This window comes from Stylophora pistillata, chromosome 7 (genome assembly GCF_964205215.1).
Source record: "Stylophora pistillata chromosome 7, jaStyPist1.2, whole genome shotgun sequence".
NCBI classification, from domain to species: Eukaryota; Metazoa; Cnidaria; class Anthozoa; order Scleractinia; family Pocilloporidae; genus Stylophora; species Stylophora pistillata.
Window position 1 is genome coordinate 30,747,576 of NC_142525.1, and position 17,892 is coordinate 30,765,467.

Below are 17,892 nucleotides of genomic sequence, written 5' to 3' on the forward strand. Positions count from 1 at the left end.
TGTTGTTTCCCCAGGTTTTTGTTTCTCCATACCCTAAATGTGGCATTAAGTATGGGCTAAGATCTTAGGAAAAAAAATTTTTTCTTTTCCTTGTTGCACCAATTTAAACATTTGGATTATAACTTGGTTATAATCCCGGCGGAGACATTCGAATCCCCTGTTAATATCCTTAATTAGACTTTTTCTTCGGCTAATCACTTTCCTGAATAGGTGAAGCACCTGAATTCTTAAGATGTTATCTTGCTCTAAGTTTTTCCTCCTACTCTGGTAGTGGCCTTTAGTGCAGTGTTTTGGGAAGAAGTTTTTGTGAATAAGGTACGGGGACGGTCGTTGGTAATTTTGAATTGATCCTCCTATGTCTTCCGCCGAACGTCACTTAAGAAGTAGGATCTTCAGTTACGTCGTGAGCGTTGAGGGCGTGGCTGAAGTTCAGTACTCCCCCATAAAGTCATTATTATCCCTGAGTGCTGACCAGAAGAAATGGTCAAAGGGTGTTTGATGATTTTTTTCAGTTATCAGTTAACTTGGAGCTGTCGACTGCTTAAAAGGCGGGAGGAAATCCACCCCTGTGACGGGGATTGGCGCAAGATCATTGTATTATAGTTGAGGAATGTTACACCACATTCTAAGATTGTTATTCATTGCGGGCTCAATAAAATGGCCGATGGGTAGGTGCCAAACAATTCTCCTAGTCTGCGGCTCGATGCCCGCGCCCGGCGTTTTAGTTACATTTTTACAATGCAGCATAACATGAAAAGGAAGAGCCTGTAGCGCCTACTTCTCGGTGAAAAATGGCAACAGATCCTTCCCCTTTGTGTTGTTGTGAATTTCGTAACCTTCATGGCCATAGAACGCACTTACTCGCCTTCTGTTGTGAGTGCGATGAACTAGACAACGCCGTGGATCAGTGCCTTCAAGGAAACAAAGTTTCAAAGCAAAAACTGCATGATATATCTATGGTTATTTCTGATCGCATTCGTATTCCTTGGTTTAATGGCGCCCAGAAATTGGAATTCGACTATGTTGTTCCAATTCTTTTCTTAGGCATATCTCTCTACTTTGCAAGTAACAGTCTAGTCTTTACGGTGCTAGCTCTGGTCTATGTTCCGGTCTTCATCCTTATTTATTATATTTATGTGCTCAACCAACGTAAAAGGACCTGGTTCTTCGTAAGTTGGACTTTAACATCTCTTGTTGGTAATTTTATTCTATATATTGCTTATGTAGCTCCCTTCAATTCCTACCTTAATTCTTCGGTCCTCTCTCTTGGGTTTGGTCTTGTTTTGTCGTTATACTTGCGTGTGATATTCTCAAGGAGGCTCTTAAATATGTACGCTTTGAGCTCTAAGCCCCCTTCTCTTAACAATGCAAATCACAATGACACAGATTATAAGGATCTAAACTGCTGTTTCTGTACAGAAGGACCTTTTATCAGGGCAAAGCATTGTAGGTAGGGTATTGGATGTACTGGAATTTTATGACTATGACTCAGTGCTATTCTCCTGCTAGGCAGGGATTTCACTGGGAAATGTAGATGGAGGACAATTGTGTTAAGTTTAAGAACAGGAGAACATATTGTATACATCTGAATGAAAACAGCTTAATGAGTCGTGAAAATTTAGCTGACAAATTCTTGTCTCTGTTGCCTTGTGAATACCCTATTATGATTTAATCACCCTTTCTTTGAAACCAGTGGTTACCATACTTAAGAATAAACAAAAACGACAAAATGAAATTTCAAAGCATTAATGAATTGAAGGATATTGCAAGCATAGGATAAGGGTTGGGGATAAGGGAATAGGAGCATTGGTTAGGTGACTGTATCTAGTTTCCATGCACTAAGTACTTCTTGAATGTTGTTCATCAGTAAATTCAACTTTCCATATAAGGTTAGGCACCACAGCAGACTCTAGAAAGAGAGAATTTCCTGAAGTATCTGTGTTTGTGGGCCAACCCACCAGGAGTGGTAAATTGGAGACAAGTACTTACATTTTGCCTAAAAAATACAGCTTATCATTGCCTTGTGGGTATTATGAGTTAAACAAGGCCAATAGAAACTCAAGGTCAAATGAAGACCCTTATCATCTATGAGGTGTATTATAGTAGCAGTAGTGGTATTTGTTTCTTTTCTCAAATGCTGTGAGACTGATATTTTCCAGTCAACAGAGTGTAAGTGATACCATTCAAATATTGCATGGAGTACTTGCAAACTCAGGGTTAAAGGTGTGAGATTCAGTGACTCATTTTATAATTAGTTCTTATTAACTGAGTGGGAGGTCTGTATGGGAGAATCTTGACCAAGGTTGCCAGTACAGACTGAACGCAGTGAGGTCTGTACCAGCAACCGAGGTCAAGATTCTCTCATACAGACCAACCTAGCTCAGTTAATAAGATGTTTATTATATGGCTGTGTCTTATATGCCAATTTTTTATATTCTTTGTACCTTTTTTTTCTAGACCGGTCTAGATGCCAGTCTAGATGAGAAAATCTAGACCGCTTTCAATATTGATTTCAGCCAATCAAATTCATGAATTTGGTAGTTCCAAGTCTTTCCCAGCCATATAATAATGTAGAATATTTCTTTCCCTCTTTATGTAGGATTTGTGGTTACTGCGTTCCAAGATCCGACCATCATTGTGTTTGGTAAGAACAAATACTTCATAGATTTTGTTCTTTCATAAGAAAGATTTGTGTTCAGGTTTGCTCTACAATTTCAAACTAAGTCATCGTTTTATTGCATTGAACATGTATTTTGTCTTATTTCACTGTCTTCACCCAACTGACACAATCACTAAAAATTTTTTTTAGTGTCAAACTTTTTATGTTTAATTGTTAATGCCATTTACTTGAGCCATAAAAAAACCAAATTGACAAGCTGTTTCTTGGAGTGAAAGACAAAGAAAGAAAAAGTTTTACTCAGATAAGGGGCTAACGCTTGAAATACCAGCTCTGAAACTTGTTATGGTGGTCAATTTACATTATCAACTCATTTGATAAAACCAAAATTGCCTTGAATTTTTAATGTTCAGTTGAGTTTGATTTCAAATGGATATTTATTATAATGTGTTTGATGATTAATGAATTATCAATGCAGTTTTAACATTTTTTGTAATCTGGAAATGTTTTATAAAATCTATAAATAATAATGTAATAATAATAATAATGTATTTATCATATTTGTTATTTTATTTATGCAGGACAAACTGTTGTATTGGACAGCACAACCACCATTCCTTCCTTGCTGCTATAGTTATTTTTTTGGGTACTGGACTATGGGGAGTCTATCTCTCTATTTTCACTATCTGTTCATCTAAAGACAACAGCATTTTCCATGTAGATTGCTCAAATGTCTACTTTAATTCCAGGTAGGTCTAGTCCAATTCTAACTCCTCTGTCTTCTTTGCACCCATTCTTTGGGATGTCACATAAGAAAACATTGAGTGATACCCTAAAGAAGAGCCTCATAGGAAACTAGGTCACATTGTATTTGGTTGATATTTATTCAAGTGCCATATTTTAGTTCAAAGTAGCAAAGCTTTCCAACTATAATTTTTTTGTTTCAATATTTTGGATTGGTATCAATAATAATAATGATAATAATAACTTTTATTTATATAGCACTCATATCTTAAATTCATGGCGCTTCACAACACTGTATGGGGGACTTTACCAGACTGCTAAGCAGTTTACAATCAAATAAAGGCGAATAACAGATGCCCCCTCCCCCCAATTCCCAGTAAACAGGCCAGATCACAACATAGTAATCTCATGAAGTAGGTTCTTTAATGTCCCCTGCCTAACCAAATCAACTAATTAATAGATGCAGGAGACGAGACCTCCATTTATTCATCCCTATCCGAGAAGACTAGAGTATCTAACCATTTCTTGATCAATGTTATAGAAAGGTAGCGTATTCTTCTCAATTATTTTAAGGCCCTGAGTGTTGGTCCGGCTGGGGCTTGAACCCTCGACCTCCCGCACAACAGTCTGGTGCTTAAACAATTGAGCTAACTGGGAGGCGGTTCAAACCTTCAATGTCTGTGATCTCTGGCTCACTTTCACATGAATCTACTTTTGATTCAAATAATATTTGAAATGTTGTGTTGATTAGTTTGTCAAAGAAGGTATTTTTTGCAATATGGTAAAATAAATATTAAGATAGCAAAATGGAAAGAGACGTTACACTCCCTCTTTGTGATACATGTAGATGCTGTCTGAAAAGTAATAAAATGAAAAATGGGAAAATACCAAAATGTACCTTGCCTTGATCCACCTTTAATAACAGGTTCCTCTAACAGGTTTCAGTTTCCATTTCAGGTCTTCTGTCGTGTTTGTTGCATGTTGGTACACAATCATCTTCATATTAGGCATGTGTGGGCTCCTGTTTCAACAGCTTGTATTTGTTAGCCTTAATTTGACTGGTGATGAGTTCAGAAGGTCTTCAAAGAAGAAGTCATTTTGTGAAGTGATGAGGACACATAGCTATAACAAAGGATTTGTTAGGAACTGGATTCATTTTTTATTTCCACAAGACATCAGCTCTTTTGAGGAAGAAGTAGTTTAGAAATATGTGCTTGGTTATAAAATGTTTAGTGTAAAAAATGAGCTTCTGAGGGACCTATTTTCGTCCTTTGATAACAGGAGCAGAAATAAGGTGTAGGAGAGGGGGGTTGTGAGGGATTTAACTAAAAAAGAAAGAAGAAAGAAAGAGAAAGAGACAGTTGTGGACAAACCAAAATGATTGCTATTAAGTCAACCTAGTTTCTGACTCATTCAGTACATTGTTACTGACAGCTGAAGATCCATGGAAAACATTTCCTGTACCAAAGGTTATGAATTATAACATAACCAAAGTAAAGCGCGCGCTCTGATTGGTCAATTTAGCGTCCCCCATTTGCCCATGGGTGTACGCTGCTGACGTGAGCAAATGCAAAGACTATTTTTCCGCACGCGCTTGTTTTTTCTGGTCACGTAAGATTTGTTAAATAAAAGGGAACTCTTTAGCTACAATGTATCAATGTTATGTTATAAAACAAATGGTAAACACCACAGCGTACACTATTCAGTTATGGATGCACTTGGGAGGTTTGCTAAGCACTCAAGAAGCTAGAGTCGCTCTCGGCTATCGCCTCGAGCGACTCTTACGCTTCTTTCATGCTTAGCAACCTCCCGCATGCATCCATAACTCAATAGTGTACGCTGTGGTGTTTACCATTTATTAATTATTAGATATTGCAATTATGAGTAGAGAAATTTAAACTGTTATTGATTATTGACTTGTGATTATAAGACTATCATGATTTATAACTTGTTTGTCAGTGGATTTTTTATTACCTTTTTCTGCTTAGACCTCCCCCCTAGTCAGCCATTATCAGAATGACATGCTCTTAACCTTATATAAACATATTTTTATCTCTTTTTGACTATTCTTAGATCTGACTGTAAAGAGGATTATTTTAATTATTAAAAGCACCAGGGAAAGCTTTCAAACAGAATTCTGGAACTTGTTGGTTAGGATTCTTTTGATCAGCCCTTGTTCATCAGATTGGCTTTGTGCTCTTGCTCTTTGGTTTTAAAGTAGTTCGTTTGCTGAATGCACTGCTCTGATATTCTGTCATTTGTTTCTAAAGATTTGTACATTGTACAGGTGGAAGAACAATAAGACACGTAGTCCCCTACAAGGTTCATCCACCTAAACCCGACCCACCCACCCCACCCCAGGGAAGGAGATCCATCACACAGTAATCTTGTGCGTGGGAAATTAACGTCTCCTACCCCTCCTGCAGGAGACAGGACCTCCATTTATTAACCCTTTTACACCAAAGATCTCGCAAAAAATTCTCCTCTTTGCTTTTAACACATTTCTTATGATTGCAGTTAAGAGAATTATGATTTTTATCAGCGTTCCCTTAGGACAGAAGACATGTGGTATTCCACAATTCTTTTGCTTGGGAGACGTCAATTGTAGGGAGTGCCCTATGCTCCACTTTTTCTCCCTGGACACATTATTGATGCTCAATAATAAGTCTGCTACCATTTGATCAGAAAAAGTAAACAAAGTATCAAAGGAGAAGCTTCGCCGGTTTTCCTGTTTAGACCGCACGGCCAGTAAACTTAGTAGGCTTCGCTATTCCATCTCACTTGGCTCCTACAGTCAAAAGTCACCGGGGCGACTTACCCTCGTTACCAGTTTCTCTCAATGCAAAACATCGTAGAAAGTTTGTAAAGAAGTGGGAAAAAATTGTGGAGTTTAAGGCAAGATCAGTGAATCAGCTCTCATTGGGCTAGTTAATGGATAAAGCCCTTAAATTATTGAATCATAAATTATGGCTCAATTTTGTCGCACGAGTTTGCACAAAACTCCACTGGTCTCCCCTAGTTAGACGGCTAAATTTTCACGTGAAGTCGAGGTTCTATCTACAAGGCGGGAATCCTCGTCAGATGTCAAACATGCGAAAACCGTCGGTGATTGTGTGAGAAAAAAATCTCCTTTTCGCCATGGGAAAGACTTTGGAAGAATGCTACAAGATCCTTGGCGTGGATTATGGCGCAACAGAAGGTATTTTTTGAGGATTTCTTTTTGTTTGCCGGCAGGTTTCCGTGTGAATCTCTTGCATCTAGGAGCTTGCGTACTTCTCTCACACTTTGACAGTTTGTTGATTAATTAGCAAGCTCTGTGCACTCCTAGTCCGCAATTTTTTTTCTTCAGTTAGTAACTTCTGAATTTAGACCGAAATTACGCAGAAGCTGATCGGTCCTGATTTTGGAAATATTTAGGAAAAGGTTCAGTCTCTTTGCAATGGAGCGCTTTGTCTTATTTACATTACATCCGAATGACTGTCAAATATTAACAGTTCTGCAGCGTCTAAACCATTGGGTGTAAATAGCGCAATAAATATTTGTGTTTACAAGTTTCCATAACTCAAATGCTTTTAGTAAGTAGTTTCTTAGAAATCGACTTTGAAATAAAAGATAGCGCTAAGAAGTCACGACGTTTCGACGTCTCTGAGGTCATTTTCAAGTGAGTAAGTTTTCCAAATCAGCATAAATATGTTGAAACAAGTTGAAGACGATAAAATGTGACGAACGCTAAAATATGTGAAAAAGTGTAAACAATGTACAATGGAAGAGAATAAAAAAATCGTAGCACGAATTGTTCTAAACAAATAGTTTGGCGCGAATTGAATGGCACTGTTTGTTTAGCGTTGGTTTCAGTTGTTTGACAAAAAACATTTCAAAAACAAGGTATAGTTCAATTTGTTCTGACACTTCCTTAAGATTCGAAAATTCTGTGTGATGTCTTTTGGCTCCAAGTCGTGCTGATCCCTGAAGTGGTGTCCGATTGCCGATCCTTTGTGTTCTTCAATTCGTTGGTATAAGTGTCGGCAATCGGACAAAGGAAGGTGGAGAGAAGGAAACTATTTACCAGGGGATTTATTTTTTATTTTGTATCAGAATCTAAGATCAAAAGATATGAGAAATGTATAGGGAAAAGTGTGGAGAATTGATCTTTGAGAGGGTTAACAAACTGTAATTTAGTTGATAGGAGTAAAGAAATATATTAGTAAGACAGTGAATTTATATCGATGTATAAACAGGGAAATGCATTACAATTAAAAGAAAGGAGAATTATTCATTTGATAGCTAGAGGGGATGAGTTGAAGGTACTGAGAAATTCTCTTTTCCTCTCAGATGAAATCAAGAGTGCTTACAGGAAAAAGGCACTACAGTGTCACCCAGATAAGGTACCTGATACCCAGGGTAGAGAGTGTGGCTATAGCATGCTTATGTCTCTAAGTGCACAGTTTGTATGCCAGTAGCATATCACAGTTTTATATGGTAGTTGTAAAGCTAAGAGGTAGTACTGCAGTGATACATGCATGAGTTTGGGCCCAAGGGATGTATCACCTTTGATATGCAGACTGGCCTGATACTGTATCTTATACCATAAATTTTACTACAATACCAGTATATATCAAATTGACGTAAAGACAGCAGAGTGACAATAACTCTCAATAAAGAAACGACAACTTTAAGTTTAAATTTCCAAGACATGTTTTGACATTCTCATGTCATCTTCAGTTGCAAATGAGCTTTAACGGTTGTACATTTGAATTTATATTCAGGTATGTTACAAATTACGTGTAGGGCTACGTTACAATTTGAATATTAAATACGCGAAAAATGTAAATAGCGCGAGCTTGACTAGACCAAAAAATAATAACAATAATAATAATAAAATAAAAGATCGCGGAACAACATAATTAAAAGGATAGAATTGTCTCTTTCCTTTTAATTATGTTGTTCCTTGGTCTTTTACTTTATTATTATTATTTTTTTTTTTTTTGGTCTAGTCAAGTGCGTGCTATTTACATTTTTTGCGTATTTAATATTCAAATTGTAACGTAGCCCTACACGTGATTTGTAATGTACCTGAATATAAATTCAAATGTACAACCGTTAAAAGCTCATTTGCAAGTGAAGATGACATGAGAATGTCGAAACATGCCTTGGAAATTTCAACTCAAAGTTTTCATTTCTTTATTGAGAGATATATCAAATTCATGTGACAGATTGGGGCAATATAAGAATGACTTTGCTTTGAGGATCATATGTTGTTCACAAATGTGCAAGTTTTCTGATTAGTCAGCATATGAAAGATTTTCATTAAGAATGTTTTATTTCTTGGCAAGAAATATGTTTGTTTTATAAAATGTTATGAAAAAACTTAGATTATAGCATAGACAGAGTGGTAGCAAATTCCAGCTATATCCCTTCTAATTGGTGTTATTGAAGCTCTGTTATAAAATATTAATTCCTTTTTCAGAATCCTGATGACCCCTTGTCAACACAGAAATTCCAGGAATTAGGCCATGCATATCGACGACTGACTGGTAAAAAGAGAAGTGGTTCTGTTCTAATAATTTCCTTGAATAAGTGCCCTCCCTCAAATTATTGCCCACTGTGGCCCAAAAAACCAACAGTTGAGTGTGTTTATCATAATTTCCTTTTTATTGTTGTTTCAAGGGGATGAAGATGATGATACCGATGATGATTACGAAGACTATGACATGGAGCTGTGGAAAAAGGTAAAGTTTGAATTCCACGTCGATTCCACATCAAAACAAAAGCATTCTAAAAAAATTAAAGCTGTTACAGTAATATGGGAAATGAAAATGAAACTCATCATCTTGAAACAAGCCTTATGGAAAAGGATAGTGTGTTTAGTCTCTTGTTAATTATTCTCATTTTTTTTGTGTTTTCTTAACCTTTTATCTCTGTTGTATTTGTGTCTTGTGGTATAATCAACACAGTCCCATACTAATTTTGCTTTTTATCAGTTTTTCTTCTTTTTATTTAGAGATGACATCATCCAAAGAGGTAACTATTTTAAACTTTCTTTTTATTATAACCCTGCTCTCCTCTGGCTTTAAATCTGGGGATTTAGACCTCCCTATAGAAAAGTTTTGTCTTTACAACCTCCTCACTGTTAACACTTCAAATGTCACTTTCCTTACACAATGTAAAACTGTGTTGCTTATGATATTTTTATGACAGCTAAGCTCCAGTAATTTTATGTTATGGTTGAAACTCTTCTTTTTTTAACCTGTAGTTTTTTACAAGTGCAGCAGATGTGGAAGGTAATTTGCATGATTTATGTGCAGTCTTAGCCTTTTGACTTTAAATTTTCTTAAAATTCTTTTTAAATCTATAGTAATCTTCCCAACATATTATAGTTATTTGGGCTTTAAAAATTGATAGGGTATCTTTCTTGTGATAATGATATATCTCTTTTGCAGAACAGGGGAAGAAGAAGATGATGATTTTCTGGCTTCCCTTGTAAAGGTACACTACACCAAACCAATTGAAAGTTTAAAAAAGTTGAATTCAATTGCAATCATATCTTCACAACCTGTCAGAAATTGATATTGTTGCTTCCTTTTTTTAATTATAGGAGCAGGATGAGGAGTTCACAGAAGAAGAAGTATGTAGTTATGATCTGCATGAAGTTTAAAACCAAAATTATCCCTGGCTAGTAAATTTTGTTTTCCTGCTTTGATTTTTCCCTTACAGTTGTCCTGTGAATTATGTCTTTGACTCCTAGTGATAAATGCACAATCATATTCTTCTCAACAGTTTAGTTGAAGAAAAGGGGATCCTTGATCAAGCCTTGAGATTAATTGCTCTTAGTGAATTTTAAATTTGCTCTCCTGTATTAAAGCTTAAAGTTTCTGATCCTTTGTTGTTACTCATGTTATTTAATAGATGGCTCAGTTCACAAGCTTTGCAAACCTCAAGGAACAGAGAGATGCCAACAAAAAGAAGTTCTGTGATGTAAGCATCAGGTCAATGATAATTGCAAATCACTCAATTGCACTTGATATATATTGGTATGTAGTATAATTTCAGAGCTGAGCTAAGAATTTCCAGCAGTCTGACTGGTCGAGCAGTTCCTTATATGATGCCATATAAACTGCTCCATGCGGTTTATATAAAATGTTAAAATAAAATGTTGATAAATGTTACTAAAATGTTATGATTTTAGAAATTTCTCTGTTGTTCAGCTCTGAAATTAAAACAATTATTCACCTCAGGTTCGGTGAATATTGTCAAATAATCCCCTCGACTTCGTCTCGGGGATTATTCAACAATATTCACCTCGCCTTCAGCAAATAATTGTTAAATATATACTGGTACATTTATTTTTATATTGTTTTGGCTGCTTTTATTTGATTTTGAAAGCAGAGAAACCTGTCGAATGGAAAACCAAAACAAAAAGGAAACCAAGGAAATCAGGCAAGAAAATATCAAGTCTATATTTATGTCATCTTTAATTCATGTAAATACTAACCTTAAATTTATTTTGTTGGGTTTAAGCTTTTGATGGCCATGGTTACGTGGTTACACGGTTGGTTATAACTTTCAGAATTGTCCAACAGTGTTTGCACTTATTCAGGGATTGATGGAGTCCTCTGAAGTTTATAATTTTTTTTCTGATTCCCTTCAGTCAAAGTTAAAGAATAACAAACAACTTAAAGTGGAACAGTGGAGACGAGAAAAGGTGTTTATAAGTCATTTAGGTTTGCTGCTTATAATAAACTGTTAGCTAATGCCTATCTAGAGCTGTAGCCTTGATGCAGGGTCTTAGCATTCACACTGCAGGAGGCAGTGCTTTCAATTAGATTTGAAATAGGTGGCTACCTTGGTACAGCTCTGAGTGAAGCAAGTGTGTAAGAGGTTTGTTACGGTCAGGCGTAAGACCTACACAAACCTCTAGTCCTATTGTACCTCACTTGTTTATTAGTGCTTAAATGAGAACCTCTCCACAGGTTACTGGAGTTAATTGAAGAAAATGATTAAAAGGGAAGTGGGTGATTGAGCTGTGAAAGAAATATTGGACCAGTGGTACTCTTGGTTTCATTGTACATACAATAATTTACATGTGCACCATTTGTTTAATCCTTACAGGAAATATCTGAAAATGCAGCCCAAATTAAAGATCCAAATCAAACTCTACAGCAAAATAATAAGGTAAGAATTTACAGTGACATGTAAAAACAACTGTGCACCTTAGTCCCTCCCCCCCCCCCCTAGTGTTTTTGGTCACTGTTCACACAAGCCAAAGCATTGCTGTAAGGAGAGGTCACTTCTTATCACATAAACTCATCTTAACTGATTGTTTGTTCAAAGTGTCCTTTCCAACTTTACCACTTACTCCAAGGTTTAAAATGCACCTCTGTCCATGAAAACTACTAAAAACTTAATTTCTGAATCTTGGCTTTCAATCCTTCATGTGAAAACACAATGTTGCAACAAATATTGGAGGCAATATTTCAGGAAACAAATTCAAATTTGGTTCCACCCACAGATACTTGCCCAGGCCTTGCTCTGTTGTTACCATTTGATTACTAATAAGTGTTTTGTATTTTTTTCCTTCTTCTGTCCCTATGACAGGCTTTTTCTAAAGATGTTAAAACAAAGGCACCTAAGCAACATAGAAGGTACACAGATCACATGATTAAGAAATCAAATAGCCTATAGATGATCAAGTTATGTGATGACAATGTTAGTTTTATGTGCTTTGTAGTTTTGATCATCTTGGCAATGTATATTTTGGTCAAGAAAAGAATCTTAAAGAACAAAGTGATGACCGTGCTTGTAACAAGAGGAATGCGAGAAAGAAGAAGAATAGGATGGTAGGTGTTATGTTCTAATGAGAGTCACAACGAAGGTTTTTTATTTTAGGCCGGAGGGGTGATGAAATGTAGACTGAGGTGTTTTTAAAAAGTGCACGATGTCTGGTTCTTTGGCCTATTTTCAAGCTCCCAAAAATCTCATGGCTGTTCCTCTTCACCACTGTCAAAAATGTCTGTCACCTAAACATATCATAGCTCTACGTATCATTTCTTGACCAAGTTGCAGCTGCCAACTCAAATAATGTACAGTTATGTTGACTTCTATCTCCCCACTTATTTATGACTTCTTAAAGTTATATTGCTATGTTAGTTGCTATGTTAATTTAATATATGCGGTAAATCCTCTAATAGGCCACCCCCCCTCTAATAAGCCCCCCTCTTTAGTGGAAGAAATTTATTAAGCCCCCCCCCTCCCCCTCGAAAAAACAAAAATTCAAAATAACACTCCATGTCAGTAAGTGAAATAAAGTTATTCTAGCACTGTAATTTCAGTTTGTCATGTAAAATTGATTATTGTGATTGATTGATGTTATCATGTTGGCATCAATAGAGTACAGTATATGGAATTACAATTTGGCAAATAAAAATAAATTAAAATGAGAACAATTTTTGAATAAATACGGTACAACATATCCTATTGTATCCTGGTAGTGGGCGTCAGGCTAAATTAATAAGCCCACCCTCCAATAAGCTACCCTCCCCCCCCCCCCTGAATAAGCTCCCCGGTACCACTGCGCTATATTGTTATGAAAAGCTATGCTAAAATAAAGAATATCATAATATCAGAAAATGTCCTCAAGGAAAATTGAGAATGCCACTTGGTTTTCAAAGAATAGATCACAAGATGACTCCTCTGTAATGCAGTTGTTTTAAGCTAATGCACAACGGTATTTTGAACTTTTCAGAAATCAAGACAGCAAAATGACACAGTAACAAGCTCCGAATCCACAACAACTGTTGCTGAGAAGAAATTTGTTCCAGACTTTTTTAGAAATGTCACAGTCAAACCAGAAACAACACGGAGACAAGATGAACTGACAGAGAGGTTACCGCATTACACAAGCCAGGCAAGTGTTTCAGACAAGGCGCAGTGGAGTATATACTGAGTACATAAAGCATTATATCTAGATGACTGGTCTCCTTGTCATTTTGTTAACAATCAGCCAGCTCGAAACGCTCGAAACGTTAGCTTTAGAAAGTCTTTATTTTATTGTGACCAATATACACTATCAACTCAGTTGATAAAACCAAATTATTAAAAGCTAGATCATTGGATAATGCAATTCAAGACTTTTTATTGGCTTAGCCATTATGGTATATCAGCCAATATACCATAATCTACAAATATGGTAAGCGTACGTATCAGCTTAAAATTAAAAGGGAGCTAAATTTAATCAAATTTAATAATTTAAGCTAACGTTTTTAATAAAACAATTATTCCACGAGCGCTTGTTGGATATGAGATGATTATAGCCAACTCGGCGCTACGCGCCTCGTTGGCTATCTATCATCTCATATCCAACGCGCGCTCGTGGAATAATTGTTAATTATCTGGTTATACCCCCAGCAGCACCGCAGATATCTCCTTTAATCAGCCAGTTAGTCAAAAAATACAAAATAAGGAAAAGTAACATTTCTTCAATTATGTGGTCAAACCGCAACATTATCTATGTTTCTCTTGAATTCCAACTTTCTGATCAAAACAGGGAAGGACCAGACGATTACAAGAAATTAATCAGGGTATTTTAACTACTGAACTTTCAACCTGTTATTCTTTTCCTTTTGTGTAGCAAACTGGCGGAGTGTGGTGTGAATATCCAAAAACCAGCCGCGCTCCATCCAGACCAAGCTATGTTGCGAACGTCTGGCAAAAGAGACAAGAGAAACAGAAGCTACTGGAGGAGCTACAGCCTTCTGATCAAAATGATGAAGAATTACAGCTACAAATGGCTTTGGAACTGAGCAAGAAACAAGCAGAGATTGACGCGCAGCAAAGGTAAAAACCAAACGGCTTTTTCCTCAATCGAACCCCATTTGAGTGAGAGGATTACTTAATGACAGAAAGATTTTGTGGAAGTTGGGGCTGAAGAAATCTGGAGTTTGACCTATACTGATTAATTCTCACTGTCATTCACAGAGAGATCACCGTGCTGGAGAAACAGATGGAAGAAACGCTTCGGTTAGAGCAACAACTAAAGCGTCAATCCAGCGAGGAGGAGACTCCCGTCAATCAAGCCACTGTCATGGTTACACTCCTGGTGGACTCCCCTGAGTACAAGCCAAGCACACATGTTGGTTTTGGTGATGAGTGGGTGCTACCTTCGGTTGATGAGAATGGGTGCAAGGAAAACGAGCGAGGCAAAACAGACTCCGGAGAAATTTCTCATAAGAACGGTGATGGTGACGATTATAGTAGTATTGATATTTTGGAACAGCGTGACAAGTCTACACCTGAATCCAAGGGGGAGTATTTAAGAAAAAGAAGCGTCGAGGCGAGTGAAGGAAATAATAGGACAGTGTTTTTAAACGAGTCACATGTGCAACCGCCACACTACTGTCGAAGACAAGATTCTGAGATCGATTCTTGTCCATACGGGAAAAATTGTTGTTTGGGGAAGCGCTGCAAGTACGCACATCCGTCATTGACTGACATCCAGAAAAGACCAAAATCAGGTATAATTAACTGGGGTACACAAGATCAGTGCGACGTTAAGGATGTCAGCAGGGATGAAATGCCAGAGGAAAAACAGATCCAATCTTTTGCGTTTTGTGAAGATGTCCGTGGAGTATCTGAACCATGCTTTGGTGCGAAGAACAATGGACTATCAGATTATGTCTCCGCAGAAACTGATGGCCTTTGTTCGACGCAGAAATCTCTATTTGTGGGAGAAACGGAGAATCTTAACACCGCGTCGAGAGAGGAATATAATCAGTGCGACCAAGGTACTGGTGAATCTAAGGATATAGACCAGTATTCAAAATGCGACATTCCAGTCAGTGAGTCGAAGACATTACTGAACGACAGGTTTTCTTTATGCGTGGGGACAACTGAAAGCAAAAGTAATACTGATCAAGCAGATTTCTTGAATAAGAGGCACTCACCGACTGGGAATCTAGGGAAAGGTGCCAAACATGGTGCAACCACTTTGTCTAAAACCTCCTCGCCAGAAACAACATCAAGTGCAGCGAGTACTGTTACAGCTCCAACTGTGTACGTTGTTGCAGATTCTCAGTTTCCTTTTGGAGCACCTGCTAATACAGTTTCCCACCAATCAGCTTTGGGGTTACCATCTATTGCCAATCTTTCAAGCAAACAAAAAACACAGATTCCACCAGGAGCATTTCACCAGTCTTGGAGTTTGGTAAATAATTGGGATGGACATATTTCAGCAGCCACACCAGCTAAAGTAATGCCACAGAGTCTGAAAGGAATCTCTCCGGGTCCTGGTCCCACCGTTTCTTTAGCTCAAACCGTGTCTGTGTCGTCTGAAATTTATTCAAGTCCATGTTCTAGTCCTAGTCGGCAAACCCCAGAAGCCATTCAGCAGCTAAGCACTGTGGCTCCTAGTCTTTCTCCACAAACCACGTCTACCAGTAGTTTACCGGTGTTTCCCGGTTTTCCGTTTCTTTCATTTCCAAGTGTTTACCCAGGTATCAATCCAGCAAATGTTGCTGCTTCTGCAAGCCGGATTGTGGGTTCGACGGGTGAAGTATCCCTTCCAATAACATCCGAAGCATCTAACAGTGTGCAGAGTCAATACGAAGGAGCTTTCACCACGAACCAAACAACGCTACAAGCTAACTTAAAGGCTGGTCTCGGTGCTGGGTTGTCACCGTTAGGCCAGTTTCCTCCAACGCAGAATGTCCTATCAGGAATAGCTGTAGAGAGGGGGAGTGTCCCAGTTCCAAACTCATCGCAGAACTCCCAACCGGGGGTTCTTAGTAACCCTCAGTCTGCAATCTCAACGCCACTAAAGCCATTTCATGTCCCGTTTCCATTAATCAACCCTCTATCCTTTGTCAACATCAGCACAGGTGTGACTTTAGGAGCACCATACTCAGTGTGTCAGAATGGCTGCAAAACTACTTCTACTTCAGAGCTAACTGGGCCATCTCAGGTACAAGGTGATGATGAAACCAGAAACCAGTTTACGTTAGAGCAGAAAGGAACGGGCGTTAGCGCTCCCACGTTTGTGAAGCGTGATTATGGAAAGGAAGATGGCGCTTCTGCTGGCTTTGGCGGTAAAACGAAGATGCTGAGAAGACCTGTTACAAGTGAGTGTAGGATTGTGCTAACCTTTTCACTTCTAGAAGTAATTAACATGTAACTTCTCCTGAGAGCATCTATACATTATTCGGCAGACAGGTATTCAGAATTTTCAAAAATCTCAGGAAGATGATATCTTGGTCTAACACCAAATTCTGCGAACTAATTTCCAAGAAAATTTGTAACAGCCAGGGGGGGGAATTAACAATCAGATTTGTGGGGTTAAGGGTTAAGTATTGTAATAGAGCCGAGAGCAGAATGGGTCAATGGCTGTCAGACTCAATCTCTAACTCCTTGCTGAACTTTCCTTTTGATATCATTCTTCATCAAACAGTTAACCAAAAAAGACAAGTGTATCAGCTAAAGAGAAAGTCTCATGATTCATTTACTAGGAATCTATTCTGGTTGCTTGTAGGGAGAAAGGGTGGTAAAAACACGTGATTGTGTATGGCTCTTGAAGACATATTAAAAGTGTTGGTCGACTATGTGTCAACAATCAGAAAAGTCTGATTTGGCGGAAGCTGCGTCCTGGCCAAGCGATCTTGTTATTACTTTGATTCAGTTTTCGAGTGCACTTTTTTGTCTTTTAGCCCTTTGTAAAAATTTCTTGTCCTTTTCGTCCACAGTTCCTATGGTGATGCAGCAGCAAGCATCCAAGTAAATTTAGAGGCTCTCGTACCAGGCTGCCAATTGAAGCTCGGAAAATAATATTAGGACAAATCAATTTCCCAGTCAAAGACAGTTAAAGATGACTTTTGTTTGACAATACAAATAAGTATTAAGTGCATGGTAAAATACATCGATTCTATATTAAATTTGAGTATTATTTATTGTTGATATATAATGTTGCAGTTCGATTTGTTTCTCATGCAAAAAGGCTGGTGTGTTTGAAAGACATATTTATTAACGAACATCTGAAAACTTAGAGCAGAAAAACAGACTACAAATATTATTGGATGGTTTCGTTAAAATGACGCTTAGGTAGACACTCGTACTCTCAGAGAGCATATCGCAACTTTGCAAATGTTTGGTTTGGTTAAGTGATAGCCCTCTACTAACTATGGTTAAGTCGTTTAGTCGTTACAGTTGAAAAATATTTCGATTTGACGTAAAAAATAATAAACTTAGAATACTTTAAAAGGAAACGCTCTGATTCATTTCAATTTTCTCTCCCTAAACACCACGAAAGTAAATATTTTCTCCTCTACTGAAGACATACTTCAAAGGGGCTGGCATGCTGGCCTGTGCTTCTCCAGTCAAATGACACAAATCTTGAACCAAGTTCTAAGGGCTTTATTGAAATTATGTTGCCTCTAACTTAGGAATTTTCCTTTGTAAGACAGTGAAATAAAAAGCAATAATTCACCTTTTACTTTTGTAATTGTTTGTGAGTGTTTTGATAAACGTGCTGAGATATGACTTGATTT

The 17,892-nt window shown here is 37.6% G+C and overlaps 2 protein-coding genes across 5 annotated transcripts; both read left to right on the forward strand.

Moving 5' to 3' along the window:
• The first annotated feature begins 110 nt into the window (after positions 1-110).
• On the forward strand, positions 111-5,496 carry LOC111331577 (palmitoyltransferase ZDHHC23). 2 transcript variants are annotated; one of them, XM_088728877.1, is made up of 4 exons: positions 111-1,450; positions 2,600-2,644; positions 3,199-3,366; positions 4,307-5,496. In XM_088728877.1, exons 1-4 carry the CDS (start codon positions 792-794, stop codon positions 4,563-4,565), a joined length of 1,131 nt encoding a protein of 376 aa, XP_088585003.1. In that variant the 5' UTR covers positions 111-791; the 3' UTR covers positions 4,566-5,496. The 2 variants fall into 2 exon arrangements, with proteins under 2 accessions (XP_088585003.1, XP_022792453.2); XM_022936718.2 differs by having other exon boundaries at positions 4,319-5,496.
• Positions 5,497-6,401: 905 nt separating this feature from the next.
• On the forward strand, positions 6,402-17,837 carry LOC111332085 (uncharacterized). 3 transcript variants are annotated; one of them, XM_088728869.1, is made up of 18 exons: positions 6,402-6,560; positions 7,694-7,746; positions 8,829-8,895; positions 9,029-9,090; positions 9,343-9,382; positions 9,615-9,642; positions 9,802-9,847; positions 9,957-9,986; positions 10,268-10,336; positions 10,745-10,798; positions 11,010-11,063; positions 11,471-11,533; positions 11,957-12,003; positions 12,090-12,198; positions 13,104-13,265; positions 13,989-14,194; positions 14,336-16,473; positions 17,092-17,837. In XM_088728869.1, the coding sequence occupies exons 1-18, from the start codon at positions 6,500-6,502 to the stop codon at positions 17,124-17,126; spliced, it is 3,324 nt and encodes a 1,107-aa protein (XP_088584995.1). In that variant the 5' UTR covers positions 6,402-6,499; the 3' UTR covers positions 17,127-17,837. The 3 variants fall into 3 exon arrangements, with proteins under 3 accessions (XP_088584995.1, XP_088584996.1, XP_088584997.1); XM_088728870.1 differs by having other exon boundaries at positions 10,748-10,798; XM_088728871.1 differs by lacking the exon at positions 7,694-7,746 and having other exon boundaries at positions 6,414-6,560.
• Positions 17,838-17,892: the final 55 nt, after the last annotated feature.

Excerpts from the sequence above, each read along its gene's own strand:
- LOC111331577 (XM_088728877.1), top strand. The coding sequence starts at position 792 with ATGGCAACAGATCCTTCCCCTTTGTGTTGTTGTGAATTTCGTAACCTT. Across the intron at positions 1,451-2,599 it reads ATCAGGGCAAAGCATTGTAG|GATTTGTGGTTACTGCGTTC; the intron begins GTAGGGTATTGG and ends CTCTTTATGTAG. Across the intron at positions 2,645-3,198 it reads TCCGACCATCATTGTGTTTG|GACAAACTGTTGTATTGGAC; the intron begins GTAAGAACAAAT and ends TTATTTATGCAG.
- LOC111332085 (XM_088728869.1), top strand. The coding sequence starts at position 6,500 with ATGGGAAAGACTTTGGAAGAATGCTACAAGATCCTTGGCGTGGATTAT. Across the intron at positions 9,848-9,956 it reads TTCTGGCTTCCCTTGTAAAG|GAGCAGGATGAGGAGTTCAC; the intron begins GTACACTACACC and ends TTTTAATTATAG. Across the intron at positions 13,266-13,988 it reads TACCGCATTACACAAGCCAG|CAAACTGGCGGAGTGTGGTG; the intron begins GCAAGTGTTTCA and ends CCTTTTGTGTAG.